Source organism: Aethalodelphis obliquidens, unplaced genomic scaffold (assembly GCF_003676395.1).
Source record: "Aethalodelphis obliquidens isolate GAN/ISIS:26980383/991018 unplaced genomic scaffold, ASM367639v1 scaffold1, whole genome shotgun sequence".
NCBI classification, from domain to species: Eukaryota; Metazoa; Chordata; class Mammalia; order Artiodactyla; family Delphinidae; genus Aethalodelphis; species Aethalodelphis obliquidens.
Window position 1 is genome coordinate 25,307,430 of NW_020837945.1, and position 19,964 is coordinate 25,327,393.

The 19,964-nt window shown below is 32.7% G+C and overlaps 1 protein-coding gene across 1 annotated transcript in view; it reads left to right on the forward strand.

Annotated features, from left to right (window-relative positions):
* The first annotated feature begins 4,893 nt into the window (after positions 1-4,893).
* Positions 4,894-19,964, forward strand: part of TMPRSS15 (transmembrane serine protease 15) — a 133,512-nt gene continuing 118,441 nt past the window's right edge. Inside the window, exons 1-5 of the mRNA XM_027101029.1 lie at positions 4,894-5,038; positions 7,939-8,069; positions 8,354-8,421; positions 14,241-14,392; positions 19,045-19,078. Coding sequence (XP_026956830.1) covers positions 4,894-5,038; positions 7,939-8,069; positions 8,354-8,421; positions 14,241-14,392; positions 19,045-19,078 — 530 coding nt within the window. The remainder of the gene's footprint in view (positions 5,039-7,938; positions 8,070-8,353; positions 8,422-14,240; positions 14,393-19,044; positions 19,079-19,964) is intronic.

The following is a 19,964-nucleotide window of genomic DNA, read 5'->3' on the forward strand; positions in this document are numbered from 1 at the left end:
AGTTCAATATTGGCTCTACCTACTCCATTTTTCACTATCTTCAAGTATCTTCCTACTTCATTATTCACTTAACTGGAATGTGTCATTCCCATCACTGAACTTGTCACGATTTTGATTTCCTCACTGAAAGCTTCATTAAGAGTATTAATGATGCTGATCTATCCAGAGCTACATATTCTCTTCATTGACCATACCAGATATTTGTTCTTACTTATTTGTTTCTACTTCATCTAGATCATTTTAACTTATATGGTTAAGTTTTTAAATATATGTTTAAAATAAGTATTTTACTCTCCTATAAATATTCAATGACTGACTTAAGGGGGCTGGTTCTGTGACTTCCACGTTTCTCAAAGTAGAAAGTTCTATGCATAAAGTTTTTTCAAATTTACTTGTTATTTAATAAAGATGAAACTAATACACAGAGACATCAATCATATGCTTTCCCTTTCCCTTTATATATATATAAAGTGAAGAATATATATATATAATAGAAGAATGCAGAAAACTATTAACTCATATGTCTTAATCATCTAACTCTGTCAAGTTAATATGGTTCACTAATTTATTTCAAAAATTTTAAGAGAGCTGACACAATTCAAATACAGTTGAAGTCCCCTTGGTTGGTATTCCATTCCCATACTATCCAATCCCATCCCTACCTAGAAGTAATCATGATACTGAAGTTTTTATTTACCATTCCCATGTAAACTTTTATTACATATAACTGCACTACTAAACAAATTATTTTCTATTTTGACTTTAAATAGTGTAACACTGAATATATTCTTCTGCAGCTTGTTTCTTATTTTTTATTGAAATATAATTGACTTACAATATTATGTTAGCTTCAGGTGTACAACATAGTAGTTGATTTCCAGTCTCATAGTACTGTGGTCAGAAAAGATGCTTGATATGATTTCAATCTTCCTAAATTTAATGAGACTTGTTTTGTGGCCTAGCATGTGATCTATCCTGGGGAATGTTCCATGTCACTTGAAAAGAATGTGTATTCTGCTGCTTTTGGACAGAATGCTCTATCTATCTATCTATCTATCTATTTATCTATCTATCTATCTATCTATCATTTATCTATCTATCTATCTATCAACTATCTGATGATGGACAGGGCCAGATCCTGGGGTATAGCTTGTTTCTTTGTGTAAAAGTTTGTTTATTATTTCCAAGCTGGTACATAGAGCTCCAGTTTGTACACTTTTAACTTGTGTATAATACTTTATTATTTAAAAAGTACAAATCATTTTCCTATTGATGGACACAAGTTTTCTCTCTATTTTGTGGGGCTTAAAATAGTGTTGTAACGAATATCATCTCATAGCGTGCAACTGTTAGAGTTTCTCTAGGATGTATAGTTAGTAGACTAATTCAGGGGTCAAATTATATATGCATATTTAGTTTTGATAGATATTACCAAATTGCTCTTCTATACGATTATTTGAATTTTCTTTCTCACAAGCGATGAATGCCACTGCTTAGTAATGCTAAGGATGTTAATTGTTGCTAGTATATTTGAGGTCAGTAATATTTCATTTTTTATTTTAATTGGAATTCCATAATTACTACTGAAGTTGACCATCTACTAAAAGTGAGAACCTATAGAAATTTGTGTGATCATGTTTTATTTCCGTATTGTTTGTTTGGGTTTGTGTTTTTGTTAATTGCCTGCTGTTTGTCTTTTATGTATTAATTAGTAGAAATTCTCCATGAATTATGGAAAATGTTTTTCAGTTGTAAACTATAAGGGTACTTATCACATAGGCTCTCTTCATCTCTGCAAGCTGAGGGCAGAGTTTCATGAATGTTCTACGCACACACAGGGTAAGCTGAAAGTAGGAGAGTTAAAGCCCCATAAGCTACTCTGTACCAGTGAGCAAGGCTATTTGATTAATAAACATCCCTGCTTCCTTGCCCATTAATTGTGGTAATTCAGAGAACTTTTCTCTCTGTCTCATGCAGCAGTCCCCAGCAGGACTATGTTCCTGAGACTATGGTAGTTTCTGGCTTGATTACATACTTTTATTGGCTTTATTTTCCCCACTTTTCACTTTCCAACTCATTTCTTGGACTTTCCATGGATTACCTTACAAATAAATTTTAGAAACTCATACAAAAATCTTTGCTGCACTTCTGTTCTGTTGTAGCCAAACAAAAACATACACAGTAAAAAAAAGAAAAGAAAAAAAAAAGGAAACAATCCATTCTGTGTCTTGTTTTTACTTTCTTTTTATATCTTTTGTTTAAAAATCACTCAGTGTTATTATTGGCTAAATTTATCAATATTCTTCTACCTAGTTCATCCTTTTATTTTTTAATAAAATTAAAAATGTTTATTCTTTTTTAAAAACTCCCTTAGTATCCCACATCAGGAGGACATCTTCCTACATTTTCTTCAAACTTTTTTCTGCAGTTTTTCTGTATATTTAACCCACCTGGAATTTATTTTTCTTCATGATGTGAGATAAGGATCTAATTTTATTTATCCTGAGATGACTAACCTGCTGACCCAGCATCATTTCTTGAATAGCCATCCTTGTCTCACGTATTGGTAAGACTATCTTTTTGACATGTGAAGTTTCCACATATGAATCAGGATGTTTGTGGGATCTTTATTCTACTGAGATATTTTTCTACCCCTGGACCAATACCACGCACTCTTTATTATTATAACTGCTTAATGAGTTTTGTTATATGATATGCCAAGTTCCATTTTATTTTAGTAAATTTTTCAATTTCAGGACATATGATTTGTCCGTTTTTCACATTAACCTGTTTGTTTTATTTCATTCTGTCCTTTATAAATTAATGCCTTTTTAAAGGAAAGCTATTCTTCCACTCATTTATTTGAACATATTAAGTATAATCACTTAAAACATATAATTTAAGGAAAATTTATAATATGAATGCTGATTTCATTTCTGAACATAAGTATATATATTTTTTATTTTCAATCTTATGTTTAATATATTATTGTCCTGTGCTTGGAGCATAGTATGTGAACTCATTTTGTTATATTCTCCTTCCCTTATATAAAGTCAAAATAAAACAAAGTTCTACTCGATTTCCTGAAAGCAAATATGCTGCACCTGCATCAGCTATAATGAAGAAAACAGTCATTGTACTTCCATATTCTTGGCTCCCCAAATTCAAGTGTCATTCTCCAGGCTCCTATTGTATGGGAGGGTCTCATCTATTACTAGGATATAAATAAGATAAAGCTCTCCCAACTCCACCAGTGATGTCTCTCATTTCATGTGTATTTTAAAGGGATTAAGAATACAGTTAGTATTAATTCAGTTAAATAAAAAATATAAATACATTCCATGACATACCTTTATTTATTTATATTTCACTTTTTACCAGCAAGGCTTTCAGAGAGCAACATGTGGTTCTTTTCCTTTAAGAGTGAAGAAAAAACAAACATGGCTCTTGCTTATTTTAGCCAATTATAAAATGCCACAATTTCAGCACATTAACCTCTGACCTAGTACTTCCTTATCTCTGGCCAGTTTTACTTGCCAGAACAAGAGGTAAATTGGTTTACTTCAGAACAGGTTTGGTTTTATTTATTAATTTTTAATTCTAAACTCATTGTTATTCAAAGTGTGGAAGTTCCCATGATAAACTGTACTTTAATTATCAGAGAACAGTCCTGGTTTTCCCATAACCACAGTTATGAGTGTGGAATTTTCAACATGTCCTCTTGTTATTATTGACTTTTTTTTTTTTTTCTGTATGCGGGCCTCTCACTATTATGGCCTCTCTCGTTGCAAAGCACAGGCTCCGGACGCGCAGGCTCAGCGGCCATGGCTCACGGGTCCAGCCGCTCCGCGGCATGTGGGATCTTCCCAGACCGGGGCACGAACCCGTGTCCCCTGCATCGGCAGGCGGACTCTCAACCACTGCGCCACCAGGGAAGCCCTATTGGCATTTTTAAAAAGATAAAGTCCTGGGCAAGTGAGTAATGTCTTCCCCACCCAGAATACTTTCTTAAAATAGAAAAAAAAAAAGCTTAATTCCTCTCACAGCTGCTACTCCTGTTCATTGATAACTACACGAGGCCATAAAAAGTGGGCATATGAAGCCTTGTTTCAGTGGACTTTCCTTTAGGTTAGATCAATACTCCCTTACACTGCATAACTTCACATGGGTGACGTAATGAAGATTACAAAATTTGTGATTGTTTCAATAAGAAAAAAAATATATATATATATATATATATATATATATATATATATATATATGTATACAGAGATACAGAAAAAGAGAGAGAAAGTGGGATATAGGGAGGGTGGGAAGAGAGATTAAGTATTAATATATATATTAGGCTTTATATATATATATATACACATACACACACATGTGCTTAAAATTTATCTTTAGAATGTCTACACCTACATAAAACAGGAAAAAATGCCTTAATAATGACTTGAGTCAGAGGGTGGAAGGTTGATCTGTTAGGGACTCTTTACAAATATCATGTGCATGTGCCCAATGATTAATTTGACTACCATGAATTTCATATTTCTTCTACCAGTTCTCAAAATGATAAAGTATCATTTTTGTTTACAACATGCAGTTAACATCATTCACACTGACAACTGGCCTGTTCAGGTGATTAACATTTACAACTCTAAGCTTCTCTGTACTCACTAATATCTTTTTAAACATTAACTGCACTTTTAAAGCTACTTAATGTATAGAGACATAATGTTGCCAAAGGGACATACACAACTCATTTACACTGACTAGTAAGACTAGTGTAGATTTGTTAGACAAGTCTTCTTGGAAAACTTGAGAGCTTGTGCTCTTCAGCTGGTGAAGCTTCTATGCTCTCTCAGAGCCCTTAGAGTAGCAAACCTTCAAAAACCAAAGATGGGCTCAAAGCGAAGTGTACCCTCAAGGAGCCATTCTCTCAGCACCTATGAAGTCATGTTTGCAGCTCTCTTTGCCATATTGGTGGTGCTCTGTGTTGGGTTAATTGCAGTGGCCTGGCTGTCAATCAGGGGATCAGAAAGAGGTAAGTCATATAGACCTGGCTACAGAAAAGTGCTCTCAGATGAATGTATACACTTTAATCTCCAGAATCCTGCCAGCATATTATATGCATTGCTGTGCTTTCATGGCAAGGTGTTTATATTGCATCCAGATGCTTCACCGTAGTTTACTTCATAGAATTTTTTTAACATGATATATAATTTGGATTTTAATTCAGGATTCAAACATGAGACTAAGTTTTTAAAACAGAAAATGATAATGTTCTCAGTTCCAACATATAATAAAGTAGGTTCATAGCCTGTGGGTCTGTTCTGATAGAATTTAAGTCATAAACCTATTCAAACATTGTTGACCATAGAAGAAGATAAGTAGGCCAGGTTAAAGAAAAAATATTGTTTATTTCTAGAGAATTATATGTTTATTCTCTTATTAGTACAACAATTTGAATTGCAACAGTATAAGGCAACTTGAATGTAATTGTGGATTTATAAAGATCTCAAGTTGCCTGAGTAGCAATTTGTGATTGACAGAAAGAAAAAAGAAAAGGTAATTCTTATTTAGAGCTAAATTACCTGTACCAACTGCTTTTAAAAGATCTCCAATTGTATTATCTTGTTACAACAAACCTACGAGTTAGTTTTTATTATTACCCTCCTTTTATAGGTGAAAAATCAGAGACAGAGAATTTAGGTAACTTACTTAAATTTGCAACATTGCCAGGTGGTGCAAACTAGACAGTCCAACTTTAGAACTTGTGCTCTTCTTTACCATTTATTCATTTCTAAGATAATTTTTTTAAAATGGCAGCATAGGAGAAACTTGGGTATTAGATTTATTTTTTCTGAGAACATTTTCACATTTTTAAAAAAAATGATGAATTATATATAGGCATATTAATTCCTTCTGAAAACTCTCAGGGCAAAATCTTTTATATGTGAGTGATTTGGGTTTTACCAAGAAAACAAAATGCTCAGCCTTTGAGGTAGTTATTTTCCCTTAGTAAATAAGTAAATTAGAATGTAATAAATATGATTTATAGTTTTATAAAATAAGTCCAATATAATTTCTGGTTTATTTAACTACTATAGCTACATACAGGAATATATTTTAAAGAGAAAGAAAGCTTGTGATATTTTATATAATTATAAGAACAATTTAATAAATTATAGAAATTCACTGAGACTTTTAGAAAAGAGGCTGCTTGGGTCTTACTTAAATACTGTGAATAACTTCAAGGATATGTAATTATTTGGAAGTCTATTGGAAGCCTTGATGCTCAATAAAAATACAAAAGTTAGTTATTTTACCAGAAAAATAAAAAAATAAATATTTATAAATGTTAATATGATTTAATTGAACAACTGAATATAAGAAGGGATTTGAGATAGGCAGTAATAGAACACTAGAGGATATAAGACATTCTACTTTCAGTACATACTTTTACTCTTATATACTCTTAACACTTTTTATTGAAACTATTGTAGACTTTTAAAAAGTTGCAAAAATTGTAGACATTCATCCAGCTTCCCCCAATGTCAATATCTAGTACACACATAGTATAATTGTCACAACCAAGAAATTAACATTGTTACAATGTTATTAACTGAACCAAACACTTTATTCAACTTTCACCAGTTTTACCACTAAGGTCTTTACCTGTTCAGGATCCAGTGCAGATTCCAACACTGGGTTTAGTTATCATGTTTCCTTAGTCTCCTCTAATCCATGACAGTTCCTCAGTCTTTCCTTGCCTTTCACTTTTAAATATGCAAGTCTAAATGTTATTTTGAATATTTAAAAAACAAATGAAATAGTATTAATAATATGTTACATCAATTATGCAATGGTAACTGTATAGACGAAGTGCAAGTTTATTGTTTAAAGTAATAATTCTACAGTTCCTTCTGGACTAGGAGATTTGTGTCAATATATGACAGATCTTGGGTTCTGAAGTCAGTCAATCCTTTTTCTAAATTCCAGATCTGTCACTTTTATCACATTGGGAAATTTTCTTAGTGAATCTAAGCCCAAATTTCCCCATCTGGGAAAAGAAGAAATAACATCTTCTCATACCAGGTCAATGCATCATTATTATTACATTTACTAATGATTTCATCATTGTGTGAGTTTCACCTGAAGCAATTCATTTTAAATATAAATATATATGCAAAGAAAATAATCTCATAATGGGATTGTACTGGCCTTAGTGGCACATTTTATTTCCCATGTTTGTATTCAGTTTGTTAGCTTTTTTCTTATATTGTTTCATATTGAGATAATAAATTTTCTGCAGCATTCTCAATAACTTCTCCAGTAATGACAGTCTCCATCTAATGGCAAAAGGTCATACATGCCAATTTTATAATTATTAGAATGAGAGAAGTAGTTTCAAAGCTATGCTCCAAAGTAATACACACACTGAAATCTTCACAGCAATCCACATGTAGAAAATGAGCAGTGTCCCTTGATGCCAGGTGTTCAAGAAGTATCTGAAAGTAACTACAAAACTTTTAATGGTCCACTTCTCACTATGTTTCCCTGAATCAGTTCCCATGATTGGTGGAAGTTGATCATCCCTGTATCTTCCAACAGAAATCTCAATGACAAAGAAACAAAAACCAAACAAAACTTGGAAGCTTGGAGAGTTGGTTAGACTTCAAAGAAAAGAAAAAAATAATAATGGGATAGAGAAGAAGAAGTTTAATATTCAATCTTTTAAAACAACTAGATAGCTAAAAATATAAGTTAAAAAATAAAAAACAGCTGATGATGAAACACGAAGACTGCAAAGAAAAAAATCAAGAACTCCAGGGCCAACACATTAAGCAAGAACTTTACTTCTATGTCTTAACCAGAATGTGCATATTTTCTCTTATTCATTATTCACATTTTCAGTGTTTTGTTTCTTATTAATTCATCTAGATGCAGCATTTGGAAAAAGTCATGAAGCCAGAGGGACATTGACAATAACATCCGGAGTTACATATAATCCTAATTTGCAAGACAAACTCTCAGTTGATTTCAAAGTTCTTGCTTTTGACATTCAGCAAATGGTAAGAGACCTTCTTTCCTCAACTAGTTTAAAATTTCATAACATAGTTTTGCTAACCACTTGCCAAAAGATACATAGATCTTGTTCTCTTTGAAAAAAATTAGTCAATAAATGTAAATGTACTTACATTTACATTTACTCATACTTAAATGTATGAGACCCATCATCACAGAGAAGGAAATCACTCTAATACAGTTCTAAGTAGAATATAAAGATTACTTTGTTTAAAATTTTAAACAAAATCTTAAATTTAATATGCCTTTTCTTAACCTTTTCTTTTTTTAGATAGATGATATCTTTCAATCAAGTAATCTGAAAAATGAATATAAAAACTCAAGAGTTTTACAATTTGAGTAAGTATAGCTCAAAATTTTTCTATAGATAGAAAGCACAGGATCACAAAATAGTGATCTTTTTGTTAATATTTGTAAAAGAGTGTCACTATTTTTAGGAGAAAATGGAACATTTTGAATTTTCAACATTTTCCAGGAGGATTGAGAAAAGTGGCATAGTATAAACTTTTATATTTGTAACAAATAATAATAATAATGCTAGATAATTTATCTCATATTAACATGATTCTCTCTCCTAAGTGCAAAATCTTTCAGAGACACATGGAGAAGGCTGAGGTTGACTGCATACAGATGCCTAGGAGTCTTGACATTTAACCTATATCAAATAGAAGCCATAGGGTACTCCAGGTCATTGGAGAATGCAGTGAGCCTCACTTTATAGAAAGACTAATCTCCTATCTCAAATCAGAAACAATTGAACCTGAAAGCCTGGCACCAAAGATACTTGGTACATGGTCTTCACAAAAGTCCTGACATTAGTAAAAGGGTCCTTAGTTCTCAATGATCAAATAGAGGTAGGGAGGTCAAGTCAAAGGAAAAGAGATTATGTTTAGAAAAAGAAAAACAATGACAGAATTAGTTAATGGGCAGAAGGAAACTTTAGGCCTTGCCATTTCTTGTTGGAACAAAATGTATCCACTTAGTGGAAGCCACCATGAAAAAAAGCACAAAGAATCATTTTATACCAAAAAAAAAAAAAAAATTAGAACTCTGTTTCCTTCTTTGTCACCTACTTATCTATCTATATTTATCATTCTTTATCCCACTGCATATTCATGAGATCATAGTCTCAGTAGCCAGTCCACCCTCCCTCCATCTACTGGCTTCATTCTTATCCACAACACAGAGGCTTTGACTCCTGTTTTCCAGGACTTAGATCTCTGATAGCCTCTTTCATGGCCTAATTTCAGGGCTATAATGACACAGGTGAACTCTCAGGAAAGGTTTTTATTATTTTCTTTTGTTTGTGTGTTTTCCTCAAAGCACTGTTTTAAAATATTTATTCAGTATTTATTCTGTGAAGGTAAAACCATGCATGAAAGATTTTATTTCACTTTATTTCTCTGCTTTGGAATGAGTGGAACCAATTTCTCTTTTCCAGTTTTGGAGAGGATTGACCGTGGAGATCTGCATTAAATCTTCAATTCAAATTTAGTTCTTAAAGGTTTTAGAACTAAAACCTTGCTTAAGGAGAGGTAACCCTGGTCCTTCCTCGCCTTCCTCAGGCTCTAACCAGTGAAACCCATGCAAAGCACAGTATCTAGTGCAGAGTTTATTAGGATAGTTTTGCTAATGGAACTCTTTGTCTTCTCTTGTTTACAACATGCTGGATAACTTTGTTTTTACTAGATTGGGAAAATTTGCTGAATATAGACTTTTATATAAGGTCTGGTGATTTATCAAAATCCGAGCATTTTCTTTGATATTTATTAAGTAAACTTATGTTTCTCTAGATAGTAAAATCACTATATGTGAAACTGTAAATTATTTGAGCTAAGGAATTATTTCTTTCCCTTCCTTTAAACTACCTAGGAGACTAATATAGTTCCTAAGCCTTGATACGTATTTTATAACAATTCTCAAATAATATACTTCATCAGTGTAGAGAGACTTTCACCTCATTGTAGCTGAACTACTTTTAAATCAGAAGTGAGTTTTTAAAAGATGCAATGCAAAGGAATTTCATGAAAATGTCTGTAATATAAATTACAGGTAGGTACTTTGGGAGACAGAGAAGAAAAGGATGAGAAAAATTCAGAAGCAGGAAAGAAAGTAACAAGCAAACGTTTAGGTTTACTTTAAATAATCATATTTAAAATGACATATTCCACTTATAGAAAAAATTGACAGACTCCTAATTCCTTTTGTAAATTATTTTCACCTTAAACTCCAATTGATAAAATCAAGACACAGAAATAACTGACTTCTCAACTAACTAACAATAGCCACACCAACTGTGAAAAATACATCTAAAGATCCTTTAAAATGCCTATTTCCTTTTTTGTTACTGATTTTACTGAAATACACACCCTATTCTTGTGTACATGGTCAAGTTATAGCACTCAGAATACTAAACTTAGTCATTAATCTATCACTTCTTCCTTTTAAAAATATTATTTAATGTCAAATCTTGCTCCCCCTGCTAAGTTGTGTGTGTGTGTGTGTGTGTGTGTAGAGCCACTCTACAGGACAAGCAAATGGTTTACACTCATCTGGGAACACTTTCTATTATTCTGCTTTGTGGAAAGCGCTTTGACTCAAAGAGCATTTAGGAGTTGATTCTTCTAATAAAGTGCTGTTTACACTTTATGGCAATATGAAGCTTATTTTGCCCTTTGAGCACAGATACGTCATCAAGTTAGGAAAGGAAAGACTTTTGTTTACTCAGCAACCCTAGAGGTTATCAGTATCATTAAGGAAAATAAGAGATAAGAAACATTTGATTTATTGCACACAGGCTCTCTGTATAATGATAGGATTTATCTGTTAAAAACAAAAAAAACCAGACTCAGATATTCCACTGGAACAGTACTTTGAAATGAAAATGGCCATTGTTTTTTTTTTTTTTTCCTAAAGGAAGAATTCACATTACCTTAATAAATAAATTCAATTTCACAGCAGTGATAGAGATCATTATTAAACTACTAACATAATATAGCTTTCTTATTACATGAAACACAAATGTTTATTATGGGTTTCCTGATTTTTACTGTATATCTCTCTTATCTCAACATATACTCTGAATAAGAAAAAAATTTTAAAGAATACAACTGTATGTGGATATAGGATCTGTCACTCCTGTCCTTGCAAAGTATAAATTATTAAATTCAATGTATAATTCACAAGTAAGAAAACACATCTTTCATACAAAGATGTTTTATGCCTGAGGATGAACTTATCCAGTTACTTTCAACTCAGTGAAAGAAAATTCCAGATTTGTACGCTCTCTACCAAAATTACCTTACCTCTTTTACTCCCTAACTCAAATAAAATAAAAGCAAGTGGTCAGTCAAACTTAATATGTGAAAGTTACACAAAGAGAAAAATCCGATTTCATCAGAATTAAAGCTATCTGCTGTGCAACCAAGGAGGTAAAGATTAGAAATTGAAGACAGAGAAACTAATGGACTTTGCTCACTCTCACTTTATCTTTACCATATTGAACCCTGTCCATTTAAGAATTTTTGGGGGGTGAGGTTTGTTAAGGAGACAATGAAAAGGAGGAAGCAGAGGAGGAGGAAGAGATGGAGGATGAGGGAAAATGAGAAGAAAAAGAACAGGTGGCGGGGAGGAGGAGGGAGAAAGGGAAAGGGACAGGAAGAGGGAAGCTTCTATCTCTCAAAGTGTGGCGGCAATAAAATATCCATCCTCCCCCCCCCAATTCCAACTAGCTATTTTCTGCATCTTTTTAGATATAAAGTTCTGGTAACAATGTAAGATGATAAAAACCTGGATCTGCATCTAGGCAAATGTGTTGTATTGTCTTTCCTATTGACAAATAGTTCATAATGGTGTTGATAGCAGTGGTATGTGGGGTGGGGATGGGAACTATAGCAAAACACATCTGGGAAACAGAGGTTCTGGGTTTTATTCCTTTCTCTCTCTCTGATATTAATAAGCTGTATAACTCTAGGCAAGGTTACCTATATTACTCTGAGTCTCATTCTCCCTATTTATAAAATTGCAATGTTGGCCAACATCAGATGCAAAAATAGAGTCATCTCCCTTTTCTTGAGCATCTGTTTAAATAAATATGGATGAGGCCTGAGAGTTGTATGCCAGTTAAGATTTTTTTAATTGCAATTAACAGAACATGTGACTAAAAGTGCCTTAAACAACAAGAATTTACCATCTGACATCACAAGAAATCTGGAGGTTTCAGCAGAGGTTAATTCAGTGGAACAATGACAGAGATATAATCAAGAATTTAGGTGGTTTCATTGTTTTATTGTACTATCTTTAGCTTGTCAATCATAGCTTGCCTCATGGTCCCAACATAGATGTGACAGTTCCAGCAATCACATGTATACATAATAACATTCAACAAAGAAGAGTAGTAGTCCACTATGAACCTTTATTTGATTAAATATAGAGAAGTTTTCAAGAAGTTTCCAATCAGCATCCCCTCATGTTCCATTGACCAGGGCCTCGTCATATGCCCATGAATAAAACTATCATTGACATGAGAAATGGTTGGAGAAGCCATGAGAAAATGGAAAGTTATTCTCAAACAAAATTAGAGACCAGCCAGCATGGAAAAATTAACAAGTGTGGAAGAATAGATAAAAACAGTGTCTGTGATGAAATCTATTTTTATCAAGGACAGCAGTGATTCCATGTGCGGGTAAATTTGGGAACCCGGACCTAAATAGTTACTAAGGAGCCTTGCCATTTACAAGATTTGGATACTCTGATTTAATCAGATGATTGGAAAGTTAAACATTCTAACATTTTAAAATAATATATCTAATAGAGGTGAAATGTGCAATTATTGATCAGAGAATCCTGTTCACATCAATCATGAAAAGCTAGCTACATAAAAAGGAATCACTTCTGTTAAACGATGAACCTGAATAGTAGCACAGAAACCAAAAAGGAATATCCTACCGAGAGGAAATGCTGATCTGCTGTGATCTTTCAGGAACATTTTTATCCTGTATATAGTCTTGGAGGAAAAAAAAAAACATTTATTATAGGTTTTTATCAAGACATATATACATACAGATACATAAAGAACTCTTCAGGAGTTGATGAAACCCTTCAAGAAACTCATTAACTTAAAGATATCACAAGGATATGAATGTGAATGTGTAAATTTCAGAACCAGCAAACATGCCATGCAAAATCTGGTTCTCCTTGGTCTGCCTCTTAAGGGTCCAAGTAAACCCTGAGTACCCCCAGCTTACTGAAGGATACAGAATGAAGACCAGAGCTAGAGTTTGTTTCCCAAGCAGTTGTATCCTAAAAGCACAGTAGCAAAGTAGAAATGTAGACAGAAGAGCAAAAATCTCTCCAGTATTTCTAGTGGGCCCAAACTTTATTCATTTTTATGATTCTTTAAACTGTAAACAAATCATCAGTGAAGAAAACTTTGAAAATGCATATTTCAGAGAAGGCGATGAAGTAAAAGAGAAGATGACTTGGGTCATGTACTTGAACTCTAATGTTACGGTCGGAGACGAGTAGGCAAGATAATCCCAACACTTGACCATGAGACAGAATATCCCACAAATTCCCAATAATCCACTTATGCTTGTCTTCTTTCTACCCTTCTAAATCAGGGCATATTTTATTTATTTTATATTAAGAATATAGAAGAAAAAGTAGATATAAATTAGTTGCTATAAACTTGCTATCAAGCATTCATAAACTATATAGAAAATTTTTCTCTGAAATCAGTGAAACTACTTTAGACCTATTCCTACTTAGAAGTCATCTATGAAAAATTACAAATTCACATTCTTCATTATTTCAAACAGTAAAATAAGAATAAATGTCATGATACCATGTGATTTGGTTTAATTTGACACAAGTATCTGTGGTCTAGCCTAGGGATTAGCATGCTAATGTGGAACTCAGAAAAATCAGGTTCTAATCTGGATATATCTTGTGTTCTTGGAGAAACATTGTCTTTAAATTTCTCTTTCTTCCACCTGTGAAATAAAGATAATATTTGATATGACCTACTTTGTATAGGTGTAATAAGGATTAACAAGGGGATAACCATGGAGAATTTCAAAGACACCTTACATAAATTGAACACAAATCATTTGAAGAAGGCTAACTTTTTTCTCTTATGTCATTTTTTTGCTTTGCAGAAATGGCAGCATTATAGTCATATTTGACCTTCTCTTTGCCCAGTGGGTATCAGATGAAAATGTAAAAGAAGAAATGATTCAAGGCATTGAAGCAAAGAAATCCAGCCAACTGGCCATTTTCCATATTGATGTGAACAGCATTGATATTACAGGTACCTGTGAACATTATTTGATTTCTTTGAATTGTTAAGCTATGAAATTAAAATTCTAGCTATGTATCAGGGGAGCAGTGGGATCACCCTGGACTTTAGAAACCTGTCTTATTGACTGAGGTAACACATTTACATAGTAAAAATAAAATATGGAGAAACTGTTTTGGAGAAAAATGTCAGTGAGAAAATGTTTGTAAAACATCAAACATCAAAAAGGTTCTGAAAATACTGGCATGCATAAATGTTTGTGGGTCTGATCACACTTTTGTCATTGGCCAAGCACACCCTGACTTTCCAGGAACCCTGCATTGGAAAGTGACACATTACTTTGTGATAGTCATATAGATATTATTAGATTACATAGTCAAGTGGCAAATACAGTCTCTGACTGAGGACTTAAAAGAAGGGCTTCCCTGGTGGGGCAGTGGTTGAGAGTCTGCCTGCCAATGCAAGGGACACAGGTTCGTGCCCCGGTCTGGGAAGATCCCACATGCCACGGAGTGGCTAGGCCCATGAGCCATGGCCGCTGAGCCTGCGCATCCGGAAAGCCTGTGCTCCGCAACAGGAAAGACCACAAGAGTGAGAGGCCCGCATAACGCAAAAAAAAAAAAAAAAAGGAAGGAAAGGAAGTAAAAAGAGGGGATTATGAGTTTGATTCATCCCAGTTACTTATAAAAAATAAAACTTTATTTTAAAATGATAAGTAATTTTAAGATAAAAATAATCAAAGGGGAAGAGATATAGGGCATCAAATATAATAGCAAGACAATAATGCCTATCAATGTTAGGTTATTCTAAATTTTCCATTTTGGTTATTTCCCATTCAATTTAATTCAACAAACATGTATACATGTATACCGAGTCCTATTTTGGTTGAAAACAATAGTAAGTTGCCAGGCCCATCCAGATCCACAATCTCTTATCTGTAAACCTTCAGGCTAAATATGTTTTAGAATTCAGAAATTTTTAGATGTTAGAAAGCTCATCAATATATAAATATCCACATCAAGTGGAATAAAGGCAAACAGCTTATTGCCAGTTCAAATAATTTTGCTTCAGAATGAGATGTCAGTATAGATTTGCCCTTAAAGGAAACATAAAAAAACATGCATTTTTAAAATTTTGTTATAGTGGATACAAAATTGCAGACCTCGAGTTGCTTTCCTTTACAACATGGGTTCATAAAGCACAGTACTCCTTCACTAAGCCCCCTACTATATCCTGCTGTGCCTGTTCAGTGAGAAGACAGCTCAGGCTCTTAAGTGCTTCTTCAACTGATGGTTTGGTCCCCTCTGGCATAGCTGCTGGAGCAGAGACTGTTTTGGATTTTTGTCTGATTCAAATGAGCTGAAAACTACTACTAACTATTATTAGCTACAACAGGTGGTTTTTCTATCAACACATTTACTCCTCATACCAATCTTATTACACAGTATCTTTACTACCCCCATTTTACAGATGAGACAACTAACATACAGAAAATTTAGCTATTTCGAGGTGGATTGAGGATTCTGACCCACGCGGTCTTAGCCTAATATCTGCGCTCTTAGCACTTATATTAGAGTTTCTTTGTAATAGTTTTGTCTTTAAACAATGTTGATTATTTTTCAATAGTCAATTTTCTTCTAGAAAGGTGGTATCTTGCTATCTTTATTTGAATAGGCATCAGTTTCTGGAGGTCTGCTGAGGCAAATGAATTGACAGGTGTGCTGAAACTTATTTTCATGACTCTATGGTGGGACTATTTGGGAGAGGGGAGTTTGTGGTTTTAAAAACTTTATTTATTCAATAAAACTATATCCTTTGAATTAACTTAGAATAAGGATCATAAATGCAATAAACTATATCACAACATCAACTCAAGAATATGATCCAGAAGTTGAAGTTACATTTAACTTGTTGAACTACATTAAAACACATTTATACACATAATTAATATAATTAACATAATCAACATAATTAATTTTAGGTATTTAAGTTTAATATACACTTGCATCATGTGAATTTTCAAATTTATTACATTTTTAAATTGGTTAATAATTTCACAGATACCTTTGATTTTTATATAGTATACTGTCAAACCAAACATAGTGAAAATTAAAATATTATCTTCTTTATGAAAATATCTTATAAAACTTATTTTATCTTCTTCATCAATAATCTACCATATAACATTTATGAAACTGCTATAGATCTTTTCGAAAGAAGACAGTGCAGTAATGAAGAAATAACGTAATAAACAATCTAGTTAGTAGAAGAGGACATACCTCTTAACCCACTTACCATAAATATTGTTTTGAATGAAAACAAATTCATTAGATCATAAGATATGATTTTCTTTATTTTTAATATAGTCGTCATTATATCTTTAAAAATATTAAACCTGTTAATGGGTGAAGAAAATAGCTAGTTTTTATCTTTTATGTGAAAAGCACTTTATACTTAAACAGTACTTAGTTCCCTGTAGATATTATCATGTGTAAGATTATTTTGGCATCCATTTGTTTCAGTGCAAAACAATTGATTCTAGGTCTGACAAGATATGGTGTGTTATATTGTCTCTCTTAAATATAAATTATTCTATATAATTATGATGAATAAATAGATATCTTTCTTAAATGGGTAAAATAAAGCAAATATTTTGCATAGGTAAATTTATAGAGAATACATAGAGATTCTGGAAATTCATCAAATGTATCACAATCAAATTATAATTAAATAAATAAATAGGAACATTCAGGATGAGAAAGGATGAAACGGAAACTCTGGTAGATCAGATGCCCTTTGAATGAATATTCAAACTGCACTCGATGTTTTGTAATATATTTCTACTCTAAGCCCTAACGTCAAACCAACTTTATTCCAGCGTCTTTGGAGAATTTCTCTACGATGAGTCCTGCAACAACTTCAGGTCAGTACTTATGGCATTTCAAAATGTATAATTTGGTGATCATAAAACTTTATGACATTAGTCAAGGATTCAATATTTTTCTGGCGGCTCTTTCTAAATTAGATATTTAGTCTTCATATCAAAATGTATAAAGCATACATTTGGTTAGGAATAACATAGTTAATAATATTGCAAAGTTCATAGTGCCTAGTTATATATATAAGGATATGCATTTCCAATTCCAATGCTCCTTTCATATTTTAAATTCTATATATGTATGTATGCATATATGATGTGTGAGAGTGTGTTTGTGTGTGCGCATGTGTGTGATCTCAAAATATGGCTCTGATAATGCAGCCTTGGAAATGAAACCCTGACATTTGTAAGGTCATTATAAATGAGGGAAAGGAATTTAAAATATAATGAAATGATAACTTTCAAAATGTATCATACTCTTTGGAAAGGACAATCTAAAGTTTAATGTTAAATTTGCTCTATTCCAGCATTTTCTCCACCCTATGTTTCTAACTACAATTGGTCACTACCTCTTCACTTTGTCTTATCAAGATCATACTGACTATCAAAAGAGTGCTTTGAGAAATTATCAATCATTTAAAAACTAACCTGAGTTATGTTAAAATGGAAAATCATTCTGTTGTAGAAAAATTGAAGTCAAAAGATTTGAACACTAATCCTGTCTGTCAACTACCAGAATCACTGGGCATTTCACCTTCTGAAAATCTGCTTCCCATAAATTGTAAATAATAAAATTTTCTAAATATTTTAGAAGTCATCACAAGTATTGAATTCATATAAAAATGATTTTAAAGTGTAAATTGTTATAAAACTATAACCACATTACTTTTAGTGTTATCCATAATCATGACCATTTTTATAATATTTGAAAAATCTATTTGTTTGAAGTATCTACTTGGACCAGGTACCATATATATATATATATATATATATATATATATATATATATATATATTACATCTTTATCGGAGTATAATTGCTTTTAAATGGTGTGTTAGTTTCTGCTTTATAACAAAGTGAATCAGTTATACATGTACATATATCCCCATATCTCTTCCCTCTTGCGTCTCCCTCCCTCCCATCCTCCCTATCCCACCCCTCTAGGTGGTCACAAAGCACCCAGCTGATCTCCCTGTGCTATGTGGCTGCTTCCCACTAGCTATCTATTTTACGTTTGGTAGTGTATATATGTACATGCCACTCTCTTGCAAACATTATCTCATTTAGTTCTCAGAATGATTCTGTAGAGACTAATATTTTTTCCACTTAAAAATACATAAGGAATAAAGAATGTGCCCAGAGCCACACAGCTATTAATTATCAAAGTCAGGAAATAAAAAGAATTCCTCTGGACTCCAAAGCCCATGGTCTAAGCATAACTCAAGCTCCTATTTCAAACAATAGCAGATTAATCTAGAACATTTTAGTCTACAGCCATTATGAAATTAATGAATTCTTATGTTTAGTTATTGATAATTGACAAACATCATCTTCATTATTTAAAAAGTAAGCACATCTAAAAACCTCTGCTCTACAGCTCTAAAAATCAATAAAAACATAATAGATTTATTTTCAGCTCCAGATACAAATGATGTATTCTTAAGTTAATAAATATTAATAATTCATAGTAATTTTTAAAACTCTCAAGTAAAATATTAAACAGAAGGAATTCCTAATAATCAGTTTTTAAATGTAATTGATATTTTTATGTCATTTATTTTTACAGACAAGCTAACTACCAGCAGTCCTCTGGCAACTCCAGATCAGTTTTAATATTATTTCTCTTATTTTAAAACAACTTTTCGCTAATATTTCATTTTGACTCCTGAGAATTCTCTGATAACACAGCAGTTAACAGTACCCTTATTTAATAGATAAGAAAACTAGAGCATCAAAGTTTATACTTTTAACCTAATATTTTACCAAAAATTAACAATATATTTGAGGCAATCAAGGCCTGGATTAACTGATCTCACTTCAGTCCTTCATCTATTAGAGCCATGGTTATTACCTTTTGCTAACAACACCACCAATAGGATCAAAATGTCTGCCAGAAAGGATGTAGGTTTCATAGGATGTGAGGGAATTTTTTCTCTAATTATTCTCTCTGCATGCAAGGGAGACATGCTTGCTCTTTCTCTTAACACGGTATGGTTGCCAAACCAGTACCAAAGTTGCCTTGGATTCATTCATTTAGCAATTTTTCATTAAATGCCTACCTTGTGCCAACTCCCGATATGTAACTGTAATGTGAAAATTTTTCTGGATTCCTAGTAATTGTCTACTGTACCTTTGTCTATGTGCTGGTTAACCAAAATGTCTTCTCTGGTCCTAACTTAATCTTCATGTTAAGTGGTCTGGATGTGAACCTAATCTCTTTAGGTAAACACCATAAAGGCAATAGTGTGTGGATCGTCAGCTCCAAAAATAATACTGCCATTTTTATGTTATTAGAATTTATATCAAATGTTATATACATACAAGGAGAGAACATTTGTGAAATTATAAATGATCTCTGAGTAACACAATAATTCTTGGATAAAATGGTTGGTGTGATGTTTGAAAAGCAGAATGATATACGAATCATTAATCAAAATGCTTTATGAAACAAGTCATCCCACCTCTAAACCTATAGAGGTCTTTTAT